This window comes from Hibiscus syriacus, unplaced genomic scaffold (genome assembly GCF_006381635.1).
Source record: "Hibiscus syriacus cultivar Baekdansim isolate YM2019G1 unplaced genomic scaffold, ASM638163v2 tig00113726_pilon, whole genome shotgun sequence".
Classification (NCBI taxonomy): Eukaryota; Viridiplantae; Streptophyta; class Magnoliopsida; order Malvales; family Malvaceae; genus Hibiscus; species Hibiscus syriacus.
Genome location: NW_024063472.1, coordinates 3,577,901 through 3,599,102, shown reverse-complemented (window position 1 = coordinate 3,599,102; position 21,202 = coordinate 3,577,901). Strand labels below are relative to the sequence as shown.

The following is a 21,202-nucleotide window of genomic DNA, read 5'->3' as shown; positions in this document are numbered from 1 at the left end:
AGTTGATCGGATGATTCAATTTGTAAGTTCAGTGAGTAAAATATGAAAGAGAGTAAAGTTCAGTGAGGAACGGTGCAATTTACCCAAAAAATATGTCATCGTAGTAATAGAGAGACAACGAGAAGGTGATCCAAAAAATTTAATCTTCAAAGTTTAGTGAGTAAATTATAAAGTTTTAAACTCCAGTGACCAAAAATAAGAGAGAGAAGAAGGTTCAGTCATGATTTATGTAATTTACCTAATTTTTAACACTCGTTATTCGCGTAAACACCTAAAAGTATAACGGAGAAAACGTTAGACACCTACATTATTTAGGAACCTAAAATTAACTTAGGGTATAATTTAAACGTTTATTTTTACTTTTAAGCCTAGTACTAATAATAATAATAATAAATAATAATAATTACTTTTGTTTTATTTTGTTATTGTGAACATGTGGCTTTTGTTTTATTTTTTTAATTATCAATTCATATTTTTATTTGTGGGTTAACGAAAATAACGTCGGTGAATTAAAGTTGAGCGGATCTATAACGTAAATAATTAAAACTCTTTTTTTGAACTGGTGACCAAAACCGGACAGAGCAAAACCACAAGGGGTCAACAGTATAGTTTACCCTAAATAGTAAGAAAATATATGTAGAAAACGATGTCGTTTTTTGAAAGAAGGGTTGCCTACTCTAAAGCTTCATAAACCCCTAGCTTCGTCTCTTCGCGATTCTAAAACCCTAACATAACCCCCTTTAATCCTTTTTCGCCAGAGCCCTCTTCTTTTTTTTCTTTTTTTTTTTGATAAATAAGAGCCCTCTTCTTTACTGTTAGAAACAGCACATTTCCATAAACGAAACTATGATGAACACCTTCTTAAAACGCTCAACTTCCTTAGCCTCCAGGCGGCTCTTCGCTGCCTCCGCCCAAACTATCCTTCAACACTTCCAGTCAACAGCTGCAGCAGCTACCTCCATAGATGCCCAGACTCGTTTTATTAACAGATTCAAACCCTTTTATGGCTTTCCGGGGTCTGCAGCAAAGGGGTTCCACGCCAAATCAGGGCCGTTGAATCTCAGGGCATCCACGAACTTGCAGGCGGAGTATGCTGTCGAGGATTATGTTGAAGAGAAGGGAAGTGATGAGCTTGAGATCTCTGGTCTGGGGATTGCTCCCGAAATTGTTTCTGCTCTGAATAAAAAGGGAATCAGCAAATTATTTCCGATCCAGGTAAAGTTATACACACACACATACACCTTGCTTTAGGCTCTTACCTTTTAATGGTACTTTTTTTTAAGAAAAATAAATTTGTCCCTTCGTTTTCATTGTAGAGAGCGGTGTTGGAACCGGCAATGCAAGGAAGGGATATGATTGGAAGGGCTAAGACAGGGACAGGCAAAACGCTTGCTTTTGGGATTCCTATCATGGACAAAATCATTCGATACAATGCTGAACATGGGTTTGTTGATTCTCCCCTTGTTAATGTTATTGATGCTTTTGCTACTTGTTTTTTTTAAGTACGAAACAGAAAGGTTTGTGTTTCATTTCTAATTCTGAAATGAAGTACAAAGTTGCATCAGGAAATGCATAATTTTATTTTATTATGAATGGATAATCTATTTTCAATTTGTTCTATGCTTTAGCTATTTGCTCATTTTTAATCAAATGGTAATAATATGACAGTTATACTACAACAATGTAGCTTTTTAATGTTTACTTTTAGCTTTACTATTGAGGAAGCAAAAGGTAAATTTAGCAAGTCAACAACCAAAGAGACCTTAATTATTTATATTTTGATTCTTTTTGTGCTGTTAAAAACTATAATTTTGGTTGATTATGGACAGTATTTATTACCATTTTAATAAGCTGTGATCTTTTGTGTTAAATATGCAGACGTGGTAGAAATCCCTTGTGCTTGGTTTTGGCACCAACGAGGGAACTTGCTAAACAAGTTGAGAAGGAATTTCATGAGGCTGCCCCCAACTTGGATACAATTTGTGTTTATGGGGGTACACCCATTTCCAAACAAATGAGGCAACTTGACTATGGTGTTGATATAGCTGTTGGTACACCAGGCCGCATTATTGATCTGCTTAAGAGAGGTGCTCTCAACTTAACAGAGGTTCAATTTCTTGTTCTTGATGAAGCTGATCAAATGCTTCAAGTTGGATTTGCTGAAGATGTTGAAATCATACTGGAGAAGCTGCCTGCAAATCGTCAAAGCTTGATGTTTTCAGCAACAATGCCTAATTGGATTAGAAGCCTAACCCAAAAGCACTTAAAAAACCCATTAACTATCGATCTGGTCAGCTTGCATATCTTCTTTTACCATTCTATGCTTATGGATATGATTTCTTTTTTCTAGTTTTTGGTTCATCCCTATATTAGTTTTAGCGTATCTTTTCCTATTGAGCTGGTGCTGCCCTTAGTATGTGCTGTATATTATGGAAATTTAGTGGTCTAGAAATGAATGCTAGCATGACGGAAGTTTTGCCATCATAATCCATGTTCCAGTGCTTAAATTTTGGTTGTTTTAGAAGTACACTTCTAATTAAGGATCAATTCTTTTTTCATTCTCTTTTTTTGAATAATGAAGATAAGCTCTGAAAGAGGGCAAGCACATACACCTAGCACCTCTTATTTCTCGTGGCTGTGCACCCACAGGTTGGAGAAGATGATCAAAAGTTGGCAGAAGGAATTTCCTTGTATTCTATTGCAGCAGATACGCGGGGGAAAGCATCAATTCTTGGTTCTCTAATTACAGTAAGGGTCATGCCCATGGAGTTTGTTTGTTTGTTTTCCTGCTTGGTTTTTTTACTTTTTTTTCTTTTCATTTTAATTTCAGTTTTGTTCCCACTTGAAATTCGTTATGTTTTTTTTCCTCAATCGCCATTCCTTTCATCATCAAATTTTTTTTAGGACCATGCGAAAGGAGGAAAGTGTATTGTTTTCACTCAAACAAAGCGTGATGCTGATCGGCTGGCATATGCCATGTCAAGAAACTTTAGATGTGAAGCTTTGCATGGTGATATCACTCAGGCTCGGAGGGAAGCAACTCTCTCAGGATTCCGAAATGGGCAATTTAATATTTTAGTTGCTACTGATGTTGCTGCTCGTGGCCTTGATATACCTAGTGTTGATCTGGTTAGGCTTACATATTAGTCTCTGGTGCATCTATGCATTTTTAGCTGGTTTTGTTAGAAATATTGTTTACTTTGTTGATTATAAATGTTTAATATTAAAATCCTGTAATGCCATAAAACGCCATGTTTGATGTTTTCTTAGTCATTGTACCACTTCAAGGAAAATCTACTTATGGGTCTGTTCAATGTGACATCCTAGAAGAATTCGTATGATCTGTGACGTGTGAATTTCCTATCTACTGTTGCAAAATTTTATCTTATGGTTTAATGTTGTTGGCATCAATATTCTGCCCTTTTCCGTTTGCAATTGCTTGGTTACCTATTATTTAGGCCATTTTGGAGTAGTGGGCCATGATTTTTAATGATTAAAACAATACAAATGATGCAGACATCTTTTAGAAAATTATGTTTGTTGAAATCGAGGAGTTTATGAAAGAAATAAAACCTCCATGTAATTTTTGCTGAACTGCTAATTACATATGATGATTGTTCTCAGCACTATTACATTTTTGGAATCTGTCATTATTTAATGTGCATGTGTTTGTACATGCTAGCATCGTTTTGAAGAATTTTTCTGCATGAGTTGATATTGGGGATTCAAAAATGTAGCCGCTAATTTTCTCAGAAGCTTATAGAATTTTATCCTTGATGCTCTTTAGTTTGATTCTTACATAGGTAATACATTATGAGCTTCCAAACACATCTGAAACTTTTGTCCATCGAACTGGCCGAACTGGTCGTGCTGGAAGGAAAGGAAGTGCGATTCTTATCTACGCTCGAGAGCAGAGTAGGGCTGTTAGGGTTATTGAGAAAGAAGTAGGATGCAAATTTTCTGAGGTAAAATCTTGTATACCTTTTTGATGTGCATGTTTATTTTGCTTTTTCTTTTCCCTTTTCTTTCTCAGGGGATGGTTTTTTTAACATCTTTTTCAAAATTGATGCTATATTGTGGATTTTGAACATTAGGAATAGGGAAATTAAAGAAGTTTTAAATAACTAGTGTGAGTTTTTTAAATGAGTCTGGCCAAACTCCAAAGTCAAAAGTTTTCAACTGTGCTACTCTTTTAGCCTCTTGGAACTGGAGCTGACTAGACCATTATAAGCTATTTTAGCCTTTTATCTTATGTAATCTTAACTAGTTTAGCCTTGGTTTTATCTGGTTTTGTTGTCATTCTTGTTTGGCATCAATAATTACCCTTTGAACCAAAGACCTGACCAGTACTATTTCAAACTGGCTGGTTTTGATTTGTTAATCACTTGTTTTCAATATCAGTCTAAATTTCCAGTACTAACTCTCAATAGTCAAGCTTTGAATGTGTTTTTTACACGTCATTTTGCATTCAAGTCTCAAATTTCCAATATATTTAAAGATTGGTGGTGTGAGATTCTCAATCTTTGTTTCTTGGGAAGTGTTAATGAGTTCCTACAGCATTGATTCAGGTGATAAATATTCTCTTGAATATGGTGAGAATAGCACATTAATTAAAAAAATGCTAAAGTAAAAATTTAACTGAATTTAACAAGTATCTATAAGATCCCTATGAACCAGACCCTAGATTCTTTCTAATAATAAGACTCCCCAATCCTCATTTGAGAAACAAAACAGCATTAAATGTAAAGGGGGGGAAATTACCATAGAATAGAAGAAAATCTTGAACTGTCCTTCCAAACTGCACCTTCCTAGCTGCTTTAATACGTTGTCTGGCTTTTAAATGATTAGAGAACAGTATCATATAGTCCAATAATATTAAGAATGACATAATTTCAATGTTGCACATAAAACATTATATCACACCTGATGTACAAAAAGTGGGAAAATGACAAGTTACTATTATAACTCAAATGAAAGGGAAAAAATCTTGTGTGCCGATCACAATTAATTAACATCATTCTAAAATGAGAAAATAAATATCATAATTCTTATAAATAAATGACCTCTTGGTAAGTAATTGTGCCTGAAAGATATACATGAATTTGACATGGATTTCTATGTCACCGTATATTTTCGTTGGATTGAAGTTATAGACTGATTGATCTTAATTTTTGTAGCTTCCTAGGATTCAGGTTGATGGTGAGGGCACTGGCATGTTCGATGATGTCGGTACTGCTGATCGATTTGGGTCATTTGGAGGTACTCGAGATCGTGGATATAGTGATATGGGTTTTGGTCGTTCTGGTCGGCAAGGGGAATATGGATTTGGCCGTTCTGGAGGCAATAGGAGTTCTGGATTTGCTCGTAGTGGTGGGTTTTCTGATGAGATGGGTGGTAATGGAGGCCGCTTTGGTTCTAATAACCGGTCTGGAAACTTTGGTGGTTCTGCATTTGGTCGTCCAAGTGGATTTGGGGAATTGGGTAAATCAGATGGTTCTGGCAGCTTTGTAATTTTGGTACAAGACGTGCTAGTGGGTTTGGGGACTTTGGTTCAGTCAATCCAGGTGGATTTAATGACAATCGCTTTGGTCGAACTGCTGGTGGCTCTGGTGGATTTGGTGACAATTGTTCAGTCCAAAGTGGGGGGAGCCATGGTGATTATCGATCTAGTCGTTTTAGCAGATTTGGGGACTCCAATGTTGATAAGGATTAGGGCACTGGAAGAACATCCCTCTAAATTTCATTGAGGTAAGCATTACATCACAAAAACCACTAGGAGTCTTCCTTTCTGTTTCTCTTGTTACCTCTTACACCTTCTGATATCAATTTGTAACAAACATTTAACCCGTGAATGGTGTGTTTCTTTTTTTCATGATTGACTGATGCTACCTAATTTTCTATGCATTTGTAATACTCGTCATCTTTCCCTTGGGCCTGGCTGGAATTAGTTTTCTATGTTGAAGCCTTCTAAATTGTAATGGATTAGCTTAAATGTGGATATGATCACTAGAGATGCCCTTTTTTCTTCTGTTCTATGTTTCTTCTTTTATAGAAACAGAAAACTGCCACCGTATAGAATGTTAAAGTGATGGGCTGGTTCATGCTATTTGCTACAAGTATCGTAAACTTGTAGCTTGTGGAAGAGCTTATAATGTAAATGAAAGAAAACAGAAGCGAAACTGAAGTTCTTATTTTCTAATCTGCCGTAGTAGTATACATTGTCCCCTATTTAATACCTAGTAATTGACTTCTAATAAAATACTTTGTTGGATGGTAAAGTTTAACCAGAGAAGATAATTAGGACTCCTAATCTTAAAAGACTCCTAAAACAGTAGGTACTCCTAATAAAACAGTAAAGTAAACTTGGCTAGGTGGACAACATACATGTTTACAAAATCTGTGCGGCTGATGATATTGAAAAACTAAGCCTTTGTTTGGCTGACACTTGATTTCAAGAAAACAAATGATTTTCAATGATAAAAACAAAACCGAAGATAAAGGCCTTATTGATTTTAGTTATTCATTTTGCTGGGATGGGAGTTGGATTGTGTTTTCCTTTGGGGTTTTGGTTATGATTTGGTGGTGAGTGATGTGTCCTCTTTTCTTTGTGAGTATGGTGTGGGTAGGGAGAGATGGTTGGCACTGCTGGAAGCTGGAGCTTTGGTGACAAGTCACTGAGTTGGTGATGTAAAAGAAATGTGCTGTTGGGATTGGGGAAGGTCTAAGACCAGTTTTCTAAAACAGTGGCTAATTCATGTTTTTTGCTTGGTAGAGGAGTGACTACTAAAGGATTTTTAGCTCCATTATTTTCTGTTGATCTTCGTTTCCGATGTCTTCCAAAAGCCAAGCTTTGGACAATGCACCAAATGACTCTCCAAAATTTTCATCGATAGAGTGCAAGTTTTGGATGACATGTTTGCCTTTTATGGTCCTATCTTCATTTTTTGCTCTATCGCATTAATTTGATGACAAAAAGTGCACTTACTGCATAAACCTGATTCTTCTATCAGGCTGCTTAACAAGTGCTTATCATCCGCTTCTCCCACTTGCTAGGATCTTATTGACAGGTTGTTTGCGTTCTATGACATTTATTTTCATTTGCATTTTGGAATGGCAGGGAAGAAGGCAGCAATTCCGGTGAAAGCTTCTGGTGGGAAACAGATACAGAGAAGCAAGAATTTTTTTTTTGGGATTTGAGAAGTTTATTGGGAAGAAAGAAGATGAGGTAGAACTCCAATCCCGTCAGGACTCAAGTCTACTAATATTATATACTAGTTACTCGCATGGGAATGTTTAAAGATGCTGACTATTGATATTGAAGTTGATTATATGTGAAGGAAAAAAAAACAATAAAATACCCTGTCTGATCATGTATGTGAATCAAGTTTTCATAATTTAATTCATTATGGAAAGTGAAATGATCTTCTCCTCCTTCTTTACCGTTCAAGTCCTATCGGTGGTCGGGAATGGAGGCAAGGGGTGGCATGCAATGGCCTTGCACTCCGTTTGCCCAAAATTTTTATCCCGGTCCCATCATAAAATGCTAGGCCTCACTCTTGCTTTGCTGGTGGTTGTGCGTGTCCTAATGCTTGATTTTTGGTCTACTTAGCAGAATCCTGCCCTACTGTCCTTGTTATTTTGTTCCTTCGAGCCCAACTATATCATCTTATTCGTTTTCTCGTATCATATTGTGTAGGATTAGCTTTCTTTTTTACTCTAATCAGGTTACCTACACGATAATCCCGATAGACCGAGCCGGGAATCGTATCTATAATGGTAGGTGGCCACTGTTGCCAAGCCATCGGTGGGTTGTCGTGTTAGCTAAATTGAATTTTCGCATGAATCTGCATTCTCGAAATGCCTGCTTGTAAAGGTTTGATAATGTAGGGTTTTCTAGTTCAGAAACTGAAAGAAAAACACAACGGTATTATACGCATCCCGCATCCGTCTCTAGTAGCCAAATCTGCTTGTTAACGATAGATTATTGGAGCCAATATTAATGGTTTAACGTTTTAGCAAATTTGGTATGAAGACCTAAAATTAGTTAGGGAGTGTTTGGTAAGAGGAATGTTACATTATTAATTTATTAGATGCAAGATTGGACTTGAAATTTATTAGATGCAAGATTGGAAAAATCTGAAGATTATTTGAGCATATTTCATTAAATTATATTTGTTATCATGTTTTTGAATATTTTTATACATTAAATTTATAAAATAGTAGAAACACAATTTTAATACAATTACATTAAATTAAACCAATACACCTAGGGTAGCAGATTAAACAAAAACCATTAAAGCTCCCTAGAAGAATACCCTTACAATCAACTAATCCCTTCCTTAGCTAATTTATCATCCTCCCAATTGTAGCCCCTAGGTATGAATCTAATAATAACCACCCTCTCTAAAACTAAGGACACAATATCCAAAACAAGGGAACTGAAGAAAATAGGAGCAGAATTAGGCAACAAAATCCAGTCTACTGCAGATTTACAGTCACTCTCTAAAATCAATCTTCCCTTCAAAGCCCAATCAGATGATAGAAAATGTCATGCCTTTTTTAATGGCTTTCAACTCAACCAAAGGAGGAGGGCCAGGACCAACACTAATAGAGAAAGTCTGCAAAGTGAAGCTGTTATAGTCTCTCAAAATACCTCCAATTCCACCAACCACCCATCATACTTAACAACCCCATCAACATTAAATTTGTAAAAATCTACTGGGGGAGGATGCCAGCTTTGCACCAAACTTCTGTGAACATGCTGACAAGGAAGCCTGTCTGCAAGAGAGGGGTCCCCTACCAACAAATCAACTTGTATTTGAACATGGGGGAACTTATCTAGAAACCATTTAGCCAACCTAAATCTGATTATAAAGAAGAGAGAGGTTATATCAAGACTCATATTATCAAAAACAATTGAATTCCTTGCTTCCCAAATAGACCAAAGAACTACTCCCGGGATAAATTTCCATATGTAAGAATTAGCCCTTAATTCAGACCATGAACTTAGTAAAATATGTGGATCATGAGGCAAAGTTGTATATATGTCCCACAACCTGAAAAATATGTTCCAAATATCCCCTACAACTGAACAGGAGATGAAAAGATGTTGGATCATTTCTTCATTCTTTTGATAAAGTGGACATTGAACATCTTCCAAATGAACCCCTTTTCCTCAACTCCATTTTGACTGCCAATTTTTGGTGTGTGACTTGCCAAATAAAGGTTTCTACTCTTGGAGGAGCCAAACCTGACCAAACCCATTTTTTCCAGTAGTAACAAAACCCAGGATTATTTGTTAGTGTAACCTGCAGGATTTCACCGAGAACAGACCATCCCCCTTCCCAGACCAAGAAAGGAAGTCCTCCATTAAATCAGTTAAATCAAAACAATTTAGTGTTGACATTAATTCGACCCATTGGTTCAATTCCCAATCATATAAGTTCCTTCTAGTTTGAACATTCCACACCCAACCATTTAAATCGAAGCTACCAAAATCAGTCACCTTACCCCTTTTATTCTTTGATAATGCAAAGATCCTGGGAAATTGAATTTTCAAGGGTGAGTCATTGACCCAAACATCATTCCAGAACGAAATAGACTTGCCATTTCCCAATTGAGTCCTAGTATGAGACCTCAAACATCCTCCTATATCATCATTTTTCAAATAATTGTTCACAATTCCTTTCCAAATCCATGAATCTTGATATGAAACTACGTTGCTAATTGACAGGGATAAATTGCTAACGTTGTGTTTGCTGCACATCATCTTTTTCCATAGGGATTCTTTTTCATTTGCAAATTTCCACACACATTTACCTAGCAAAGCTCTATTTGTGATTTGAAAAAAAAAAAATCCCACATAACGAATGTTCATTGATTTATTTTGGCTGATTTGGCACATAGTAATGATGTTAACTTCATGTACCATAATAATAGTTTAGGTATCAATTGGACATTGTCAAAGTACATGTACCACATTAGATATTTTAAAAGTACATGTATCACATAAGACATCGTGTCAAAATACATGTACTATATTAAACATTTTAAAAGTAAAAGAACCACATTGGACATTTTATCAAAATACAGGTACCGGATGTGACGTTATCTCTTATGTTTATGGGTAGAATTGTTTATTTCTCTGTCAGCGCCTGTTTTATTCTGATCTACTTATTGGCATCAAGTCATTTGCTCTTTTGATGGATAATCTTTGGTGTAAGAGGAGTTTCTGCAAGACAGTGAATGCCTTCTTTTAATTTAATTATTTTATAAATGATTTATCTCTACAAATAGAATCTCTTTCTCCCTCCAAATACTAGCCAAGCTAAAGTCAACTTACAGCAATTCCGACATCGTTCATACAGTCGTTATCTAATAACAGTTTTAACTCAACCACCATTTTCAAATATAAACCTTGAATGCTTCTGGTGTTCTACAACTTCAACTTCAGAATCCCATAATTTCCTTGCCCAACTCACCTCAAGTGCCATGAATGCAGTTTTCTATGAACTCTTCTATATTAGCAATAGCACCCTAGCAACTTAAGTTCTTAAACAAGTTGATTTGTACCTTTCTGAGTTAGTTATCTGATTGAATTCCATTGCCAGTGATGAGATGCCATTAGTAGTGTTTTATTAAGGTTAGTCGAGATGATCTAATTGAACAAGTATTTCACTGATGTCTGTAGACTTGACACGTGGCGAAACACTTCCAATTAACATTAATATTACATTTCCTTCATTGCCTTGTGATGGTTAGTCCACCTTCTTTTGTGAAAATCTTCTTTTATTTGCAGATTCTGTTTCTATCTCATATTTGGAATGTTGATGGTTGTTGCTCTATGAAATTAATTTTGCAGTCGTAAGTGTAGATGCCGTTGACATGTCCGGAAAGCATGAAGTGGATCTTGATACAAACATATGGAAAGTAAGACAAATAATCCTTTCTGTAGTCTTTATTGCCTTAATGATAGTTGTGTACTACTGAATGCAATGTTCTTCTTAAAAAACCTCTCTTCCCCCTTTAGAGATGAATGTGGGATTTGCGGTTAGATTTCCTTTTATGTTATCTATCTAACTGCATTAGACTTCCTGCAGCTGCGCTCGGACAGTTATGGTCATATTGTGGAGACGTTTCTCTATCCTGACGACGAAGAGTGCAAATAGTACACCCCAAACGGTGTAACTAGTCTCGAAAAAGTAAGTGTTTATCTTCTATAAATCAGATTAAACACCAAATTGTAAAGTCGCCACCAATCTTTTAATTCGATGAGATTGGTCACAAAAAATGTCATATTATTTTAATAAAAATTTCTAAGAATAATATTAAAATAATATAACTCGGGTCTTCTTACCAAAAAAATGAGTTCGGGAGTCGGTTACGTATGGGGAATGATTAGCACCCCTAAAACGTCCAAAATTGGTATCAATATTTATTAATTAAGTGTCTTTGTAGTAATTGATAAATTTGCTTTTTAGTCTTAATATAAATACTAAATATTTAACATAAATATTATTGATACTATTATAATATTTAATGTTGAAACTATATTATAAAAATATCCTAATAAATAAAAGTATATTAATACTATAATTAGTCTTATAATAATAATTAGTGACTAAAATATAAAATAGTAATATTAATTAACCTACTTCAAAATAATATTGAGCTGTATATTAATTATATATTTTAACCTAAATTAATTCAGGACTAAAATATAAGCTTATTAATATTTAGGACTAAATGCATAATTTTACCTATATCATATATAATATAATAAGGACTAAAAATAAAATAATTAAAATACGAAACCAAAATTGAAATACACGAAAACCTGATTTCGGGACAAAAATGAAAGGTTTACAAAATTAGAAGGACCACGCACGGAATTTAGCCCTTTCTTAATTACACTGAAGCCCCTCCCCAAAACGACGTAGTTTTGGGGAGGGTATAAATATACCCCAACTGGCCCTTTAAGGGTAAACTCTCTCATTTCTTCTCTCTCTCTCTCAAGATGAGAGATGCTCTGGCATCTCTCTAAAAACCCTCGTCGGAGGGTAGTCGGTCACCGGTCGGCCGTCGAATACCGTCGTCAACCACCACCGTCGGTCACCACCCATGGTGGCCGGAATTTACAAAAACTTCCCAAATCGTAGATTAAAATGCCCTCTATCTGAAACCACCCGTTCGTTCTTCCTAAAACCCGACCAAACGCAATAGATCTAGGTTTTTAACCTTCGATGAAATGGAGTTTCCGATGATGTTTGGGCTTTGGTGATGGTAAGTTTCCTCACTCTCTTCTCTCGGCTTTTTATTACTGTTGTGGTAGCCTTCTGTTTTCTCTCTGTCTCTTGTGGTTGTTCCCTTTCTTGCTCTCTCTCTTGTGTTGTCTTGCAGGATCAATCAAGTCCTTTTATAGGGCTCGGTGGTGCATCCTTTGGACCGGTCACAAGGGTTCCCTTCGGTGAGTCACCGGACCTACGGTGGTGACTCACCCTAGGGTTGCAACGTGTACGGTTGGTGTGTATCTTCTGGAGAGTTCTGGAGTGCTCTGGTGAGATCTAGAGAGGCGGCAACGGCGTGGCAGCCTTCGGTTAGAGCTGTGGAGGCGGTGGCCGGAATAGACCCTAGGGTTACAAAGATACCCTAGGATTTCTACTGGATGGCTTCTGGACCCTTGGATCTTCATCTGATCGTGCGGTGGAGAGTTGTGCGGCACTGGAGAAGAGATGAAACCCTAGTTGCTCAGGCTTCTCTCGTGTGGGCTTGCTGAAGTTGGGCTTGGATGGGCCTGAATCTGAATCCGGCTCGAGTTTGGTTGTAATCGGGCCTTTGTGCCTTATTTTGTAATCGGGCTGCCCTCTTGTAAATGGGACCCCATTTGTAACATATAATAATTTATATATTAATATAATATATAATAACATAATACTCGGACGAAAACTAGTGTCGACAGCTGCCCCTCTTTACTTATTTTTTTATAAACAAGAATAAAGCAAAGATAATAATACAAGTTTTCGTCGAGTGAACGTCTTGCTTTGTTGGAAATTCGTTCCACTACTCTTTCGTGGAGATCGAATTTTGATCTGATCATGTTACTGCTTCACTACTCTTCTGTGAAGGTTGAGGATGACTTTGCAAAATATGGAACAATTGTAGACAAGATTTTTTAACTGCATCGTCACTTAGATCAAGTGATCACCTCTTAAATCTTGGATGTTATTCTACAGTCAACTTTGATGTTTGATATTCAAGAGAACTTCCTCCTCTTTTCCTCTAAGCTCCAATTAGCCAACAGTGCATGTCTATGTATGCGATTACTTGATTGATAAACCTTTTCTCTAATTATGAAAAAATTTCAATTAAAGAGTCATCTGCGAATCAATACCTTCATGTTATGCTATGCTGAATATGCAATGCACAAGAGCGAAAAATGAATTAGTACAAGTACAATAATCGATAAAGATAAAAGTGTTATTCAAATATGAAAATAATGAATACCTCATCATGGTATCTACCCAATCATGCTTTTATTAAAATAACAATCTTACTCGGACATGATTTCTACACGACATGCTTTATTTTGTAAAATAATCCTAATCATGGTATCTAGTTTATATGCTCTCGTTCGAAAAAAAATTAATTATATGAATTTAAAGTAAAGGGTGAAGGTTTAGAGTCGTTCCTCCTTTGTGTATACATATTTAGGAACCTAATGAAGGATAGAGGTTCAGTATAGCTCTACCTAGGGTGAACATTTTATGGTTCAGTATAGCTCTACCTAGGGTGAGCATTTTATGGTTCACTACAAGCATGGTTTCAGCTATAGGGTACAGGCTACTCGAATTGTCCTTGATGTTGGTGCCCCAAGGGGGCTGCCAAACTCTAAATACCCATCTATTATATAATTAATCGTATTGAGTTCAATTTTACAGAGTACATTCCTTATTTCTAACGGAGGGTTGCTCACATAAATCATAAGGCATGTACTCCGAGAGTGATTCACTAGCATATGCGGAGGGCTACTCACGAAGGTACTAGTGAGTCACTCCCATTTAGTTGGACAGAGCTCGGGTATAGAGCTTATGACATGCAAATCCACGTGATGTGTCTAAGGAGGAACTCACAAACCTTTATACAAAAAAGAAACCAAGACTCAATTTCGAAAACCTTAAGAAGTCTGAAAACAATGAAATCAAACATAAACACAACTATTTACAAGAGTAAAAATGATGTGTGATTATGAAAACTAAAACTAAAAGGATCGTAATTCAAGTAAAGCTTCAAATTTATAAAATTCCAACCACTTGGACAATGTATAATCAAATTAGGTCTGACTCTCTAACTAGTCGCCAAGCTGTCATAACGTTTTTAAAACGAAAAAATCGAATTTAAAATAATTATGATTTTATTTTGGAAAATTTAGATTTTTGTTTAATTTGAAATGGAGTCGTCATCGACCTTTGGGTTGGTAGGGCGAATACCTAAAAAATGTCTTTTTAGTGAATTTTAAAAAATCATTTAAAAGATGAATTTGGTCTGCATATTACCATAAATTTGTTTTTAAGGATTACTCGTGGGGAAGGGTAAACACTCTCACAACGTCCAAAATTGGCACCTCTCGATTATACGTTGTCTAAGTAGCGAGCTTTTATATATTTGAATCCAAAATTTAAATCACGATCATTTTATTTTGATGAGTTAAAAATGAGTGAATTTCTTTTGAAAAAAGTCGACTCGATAAAAAATGATTTAATACACTCGTCTTTGAAAAGGATGTCATCTTGCTACATGGATTAACAAAAATTAAAATCCAATTATGTTGGATGTAATTTTGTTAACCCACAACGGAATAAGATATTGCCTTAAATGAATATTTATATTTATTTAAAATAATTATGTTAAAAATATTACAAACATGAAAATAAATGCATGATTTATGAATGCAACAGTAATAAATTACATATAAAAGATGGCTGAAATATCAACATAATAAATAAATAAAATATAATAAAAGTAAGCAAAGATAAATAAATAAGTAAACAATGGTAAATAAATAAATACATAAAATAAATAAAACTAAAAAACAAATATTTATATTTATTTAAAAAAATTTGTTAAAAAATTAAAAAATATTTTATTTAAAATGAATAATATATATAACTGACTTAATAAGAAACAAATAATAATGTTAAAATTATTTTATCCAAATAACCCTCGGAAGGGCAACCCAAATTTTTGGAGATCGGTCTTTAGTAGGTTAGCCGAACATTAAGAGGTAATTGTAAGACTAAAATACTTAAAATAGTTTTTTTTTTATTTAAAGATAAGTTAATGTAGATAATAAAATACATAAAAATGTCACCTTTAATATGGTAAAAATACATACTTTACTATATCATATTTTTAATACTAAATACTTATAATTATTTATCAAAATACTAACTTAAGACTACAAACTATGTACATATAATAAAGTATAAGGTCTAAAAATAAAAATAATAAAAATATATGGACCACCACATAATAAATAAACAAAATATGGACCTATTCGGAATAGATAGAAAACTAAAAGGCCTATTAAAGTAATAATATGTATTATTTCAAACTAAAATAGTGATCAAATTAAATAAAAGAAAAATAAGAGTGACTTAAATCATAAATTGAGCATAGTTTTCATGTAATAATCATGAAGACTAAAATGAAATAACTCACAAATTAGCAACCACGATTGAAAATTTACCCAAAACCGCAACAATAAACATGCAGTGACTAAAACGTTTGCACTGTAAAATTACAAGGAATGAAAATAATATTAATCTATATATTTTATGATAAAAATAATAAGTTACAATGTTTGGAAGACTAAATCTGCCGTTTACCCTTAAAAATTATGGAAACACGGGTGAAGAAGGGGAAAACAGTGTCGTTTTGTGACACATATATAATGAAAATTATAAGGCTTTAGAAATCCTTAGGTGACGTTTGGTTCGCATGAATTCCTTGGAATTAGAGGGAATTTGAATCCAATTCCACCACTTTCTCATGTTTGGTTCAAGTTTTCCAAGGGAATTGGAATCCCTCAGGCTTCAACTTTCCATCAAATGAGGGAAAATGAATTTCATTCATTCTATGATGGAATTCAATTCCCTTATTGGAGGGAATTGAAATTTGACCATACTACTATCATCAATCTTTTGGTAACTTATTCATATATTGAATAAAAATATTTTTTTATTATTTCGAGTCGGGTCAGGTTTCTAATTCATATATTCGGGTCGAGTGAAACTTTATTTTGGTCGGGTCGGTTTTTTTAAGTGTGATATTCGGGTCGGGTCAAGTTCGGGTTTAGGGTGAAAAATACCCGACCCGAAAATATATATAATTTTACCTTATATATTTAGGAATAATTACAATACTACCCCTCTATATATAATTTTTTTTTCAATTAAGTCACTGTTTTTATTGAATAAAAATATTTTTTTATTATTTCGGGTCAGGACGGGTCGATTTTTTTAAGTGTGATATTCGGGTCGGGTTCGGGTTTAGGGTAAAAATACCCGACCGACCTGACCTGACCAAAAAATATATAATTTTACCTTATATATTTAGGAATAATTAAAATATCCCTCTATATATATTTTTTTTCAATTAAATCATTGTTTTTATTGAATAAAAATATTTTTTTATTATTTCGGGTCGATTTTCTAATTCATATATTCGGGTTGGGTCGGGTCGGGTCTCAAATGGAGGTTCTCTTGTTCTCGGGTCGGAGCGGGTAAACCAAAAACTCGACCTATGGCCATCCTTAATTGGGATGATTTTAACTTATAATGTTTATTAGCATGATTTTTATAATTTATTGAAATAAATAATCAATCAATACAATTAAAGTTTAATTTTTTTTAAAATTTTATAAAACAAATTAAAATTAAACAAAAAAAATAAGAATGACAATCTTGTCATTTTATATTACTGAAATCAAATTCATCTGACATGTATACGAACCAAACAGAATATAAAATTGGATTCCAATTCCTGACAGATTCTAATTCCTTCACAGATTTCAATTCCCTAATAAACATTCTAGCGAACCAAAAGCCTCCTAAAAATTTCATTTGTTTCTTCATCCAAAAAAAAAAATCAAAGTGAGAGAGAGAGAGAATTCTCTCAAATATATTTCACCCTTCTCTCAACTTTCAAAAAATCGGTGAGTTTCTACTGTGACAGTAGTCGCTAATCGACATCGGTTGTCGCCCATCGGTGACGGTGGAGAGAGATAATTACTCCAAACATCGTGTCCCAATTCCCTCGACACAAATTTAAAATCCAATTATAGATCGACACAAACCTAACAAAGAGTCAGTTTTTCTCTCACTCTAGCGAGTTTCCTCTTTTCCCCAATGAATCTCAGTTTTTCTCTCACTCTGGCGAGCTTCCTCTTTTCCCCAATGAGTCTCTCTCTTTTTGCTTTCTCTTTTTTCTTTTTTACTTCTTCAAACTTCTCTCTTCTTTTCTTCTATTTTTTTCTTTTTCGAAGGATTTCCTCCTACTCTTCTATGTTTATTCGAATGGTCTCCTTTTTTGAATGGCTTGTTGCATGTTATATTCATCATTTCTTGAGTGTTTAGTGAGGCTATGGTAGAGGTGATGATGGTTTCACAGTGGGGTGGGTAAGTCCAGGATTTTCCGGAATTGATTGTTGAGTTTTATTTTATTTGATTTTTTATATGATTTGGTTAGATTTCCTGGGAATTTGAACAAGGGAGGTTCGAATAAAACAATGACGGCGCTTGAGAAGGTTGGCTTTCAGAAAACTCTAACTCAATGGGCCAACTATATCTACATTTGATTTGGGTCGGTTGTAATGTTCTGGCTTGTTTTGGGTCTTTATAATTTGGACATGTTTAAGGTTTAATTGGGTTGGTTATATGAGCTTGTTGGGTCTTGGTTTTGTAATTAGTTTGGGCTTGTATTTTGGCTTGCAAAAGTATAAGTAATATTAATTTAATAAATAATAATAATAATTAATAAAAGCACTGGACAAAAAATGGTGTCAATAGGAGGTATGTCATAGAAACTATTTTGAACTTTAGAGTGACAGTAAATTAACCATAAGCATTGTTAAAAATCCAGTACATCACAATAGAACGAAACATTTAAAGATCGACATATATTTTATTATCGAGAAGGTGAATGGTGGAACAGTAAGATTAAACTAAGTCTTTTAAAAAAATCAACTAGCAGATGTCTTGATCGAAACACTTTCAAGGGTCGCTTTTGACGAGATCACTTCCAAGCTGGATCTTTATAATACTCTCCCCATCTTGTGGATGAGTGTGAGTTGTATTATATTTAGGAGTTATCATCTTGAAAATAATAATGTTTTATTTTATCACTAATTCTAGCCTTCTTTGTAGATAAGGATAATTTTAACTAAGACTGAACTCTTACCTTAGCTAGGACTCTTGATCATCTCTTGTATAAAATTATGTTGTAGCTAGGGCAAGTAAAACTCGTCTCGATTCAAGAAATCAATTTTTTTTAATTTTGAGTTATTCGAGTCAACTCAAATTATCAATTCAGTTTTTGAGTCATTCGAGTTGAAATTTCAAAATTTCAAGTAACTCAAAAAAAATAAAAATTTTGGATGAGTATTTTGACAAATTTGTGATTTGGTCATTGATTTCTTATTCATTCAATTCCACCTTCATTTATAAGTCAATTATTTTTTACTAAAATTGAACTACATGCTGCTAAACAATCATAGGATACATATGTACTTTGAATTCCACTTTTTGATAACAAATTTTCTATATTTTCAATTTAGTCTCTCAATTTTGTATAACTTACATATTTCTTCAATTCATTATTCACTTTATGTACGTTTTGACCAAATTTAAACCACATACTCCCCTACCACTAAAGAATACCTATGTAAATTCAGTTATTACTTTTTTACTAAAATATACTCTTTTTTAATTTAATATTTTAACTTTAGATTTTACTCAATTTAGTCTTTTAACTACAATTGTTTTCAAATTATTTCTTCACATGAATTCTTTGACTCCTTCATACTCCTATTAATCTTATATCCTCATAATACATTCTTTGAAATATAATATTGTAAATATATTTTATAATTTTAGGTTGTATATGACATATTAAATAACATTATAATGTAAAAAGAATATAAAGAAATATATACCTTATATTGTTAAAGAAAGTCAAAAAATTAGAATAAATTCATACTATAATACTATAAACAATTATAATTAAATTTGTATAGAAACTCCAATAACTCAACTCGAACAATTGGACTCGAATTTCTTAAACTCAATTCGACTAGGAAAAATTTCAAGTTGTAAAATACTACTCATCAACTCAAATAACTCGAAAATTTTTTACTCGACTCGATCGAATGTTCTTCCGTATCTGCAACTATTGGAGGTTAACCAACGTGAATACAACTTATTGTTTTCTCCGGTAAATTACTTTTCTACAATTTCCTCGGAAAATGTGTCTAAATTTCCACTCATTATCATGAAGATCCCGGGCAATTAACTCTTGAGTCGGAGGTTGCTGGGAGTAATCCTGGAGGTGCAACAAAAATTTAAAAATAATAATAAGAGATGTAAACCAATTGAATTAAACCCTAAACCTAGTTAATTAAATTGCTTGTAACTGACTAAAACATACAAGAGGAAAGACTTTCAGCATCCCGGCGAGGAACAGGAATCCACCATGAGTGCTTGTGTCATGCTTGCTGTCAGTATTTTACAAAAGTAATTGGCTGGTTATTGGCTAGGAATACCCAGTTCTCCTGGCAGTAGGCACACATCCTTTTTCTCTTGCTACAATAATGCTTTCAACTCAACAAGTATATTATGAGAAGTCAGTTGAGCATATACTTCATATGTTTCTACATCCGCCCGTACTTGAAAGAATATACACCTTGATAAGCAAACAACTAAAATTCCATAAAAAGAAAGCAATCTAGACTGCATTAACTTACATGCATACTCACATTGTGCAGCTGACAGATGAGCTGAGGGGGAAAGCTCGGATAGTTTGGGATACAAGCATCAACTTCCTTGTTGGTCGAAGCAGAAACCTGTAGAGGAATCATAAACACCAACATCCCACTGAAATATTTGAAACAAAACATACAGTTCATTATAGACTGCTCTTAGCTGTGACATGGTTCAGTTGGTCAATCTGCAATTCATGCATTAACAACTAAACTAGTAAGAAGTTCAGAAATACAGAAACGGCTGATTTAAGGAAGTTCTATGCCTACATATCACTGGGAAAAAGAAACAACCTACATCCTTACATAGAATCTTGAAACTCTATATTATCCTCGAGACTTCTGCTTGTGAACTGTTTTCTTTAGCATATATGAAAAAAAAGCATGAGAAATGACGCGGGCATAGTCACCTGTTCACTGTGACCTTGGGGAAAGTAAACAACACGGCTTCCAGCAGGCGGCAGAGGCACCAAAGGACCAGCACATGCATGCCAAAGTTCAGAATTCAACATTTCTTCTCCCCTATTCAAAGACCTTTCTTAACTTCAGAAGATTGCAAAATTAAAAGTAAAAAATAATGCTAAGAAAAAGGAAAGAGCTGAGCCAGTGTTACCTTCCTGAGTTTGCTGATTAAACCTGATGAAGAAAGTCTCATTCTTCAAATTCAAGAAACGAAATGGGGTTGTTTACTCTCGAATGAAAATGAAAAAAAAGAGTTTTTGAAATGGAAAACATAATTACCCTTGCCATTGAATTGCATTAACAGCCATATTAAAGGGAAAAATGAAGAGAACAGCATGCCTACCCCCCCCCCCGGGGGGGGCCTTATTTCTCCAAAAGGAGCTTCTGAACTTAAAATAAAACCAACATAAAGAAAAGGGAACCGCCATTTTCTAAGCAGGGGATCATGGAGCTTAGATCCTGCCTTTTCGTTTCACATTAAAAAAATCGAAAGTCTGGCAACCAAAGTGTACCTTTCGTCTGCTCTGTTGAGTTATAACACTGGAAAATGACACTTCATTAATCATTTTCCTATTTTATTTTTTTAAATTTCCCGAGGAGAGAGATATGTAGTATGATTGCACAATATAAATTGTGGTACGAAAATATAATTAAAAGATATTATATTAATAGGAGTGAGAATTTAATGCGGGGGAGTTGAGTAAAAAA

The 21,202-nt window shown here is 34.4% G+C and overlaps 1 protein-coding gene across 1 annotated transcript; it reads left to right on the top strand.

The window, feature by feature from the left end:
- Positions 1-732: 732 nt before the first annotated feature.
- On the top strand, positions 733-7,344 carry LOC120187927 (DEAD-box ATP-dependent RNA helicase 53, mitochondrial-like). The gene is made up of 11 exons (XM_039191519.1): positions 733-762; positions 803-1,215; positions 1,317-1,444; positions 1,879-2,290; positions 2,650-2,748; positions 2,905-3,129; positions 3,804-3,965; positions 5,178-5,468; positions 5,537-5,594; positions 5,667-5,748; positions 7,118-7,344. The coding sequence occupies exons 2-10, from the start codon at positions 847-849 to the stop codon at positions 5,711-5,713; spliced, it is 1,791 nt and encodes a 596-aa protein (XP_039047450.1). The 5' UTR covers positions 733-762; positions 803-846; the 3' UTR covers positions 5,714-5,748; positions 7,118-7,344.
- The last annotated feature ends 13,858 nt before the right edge of the window (positions 7,345-21,202 follow it).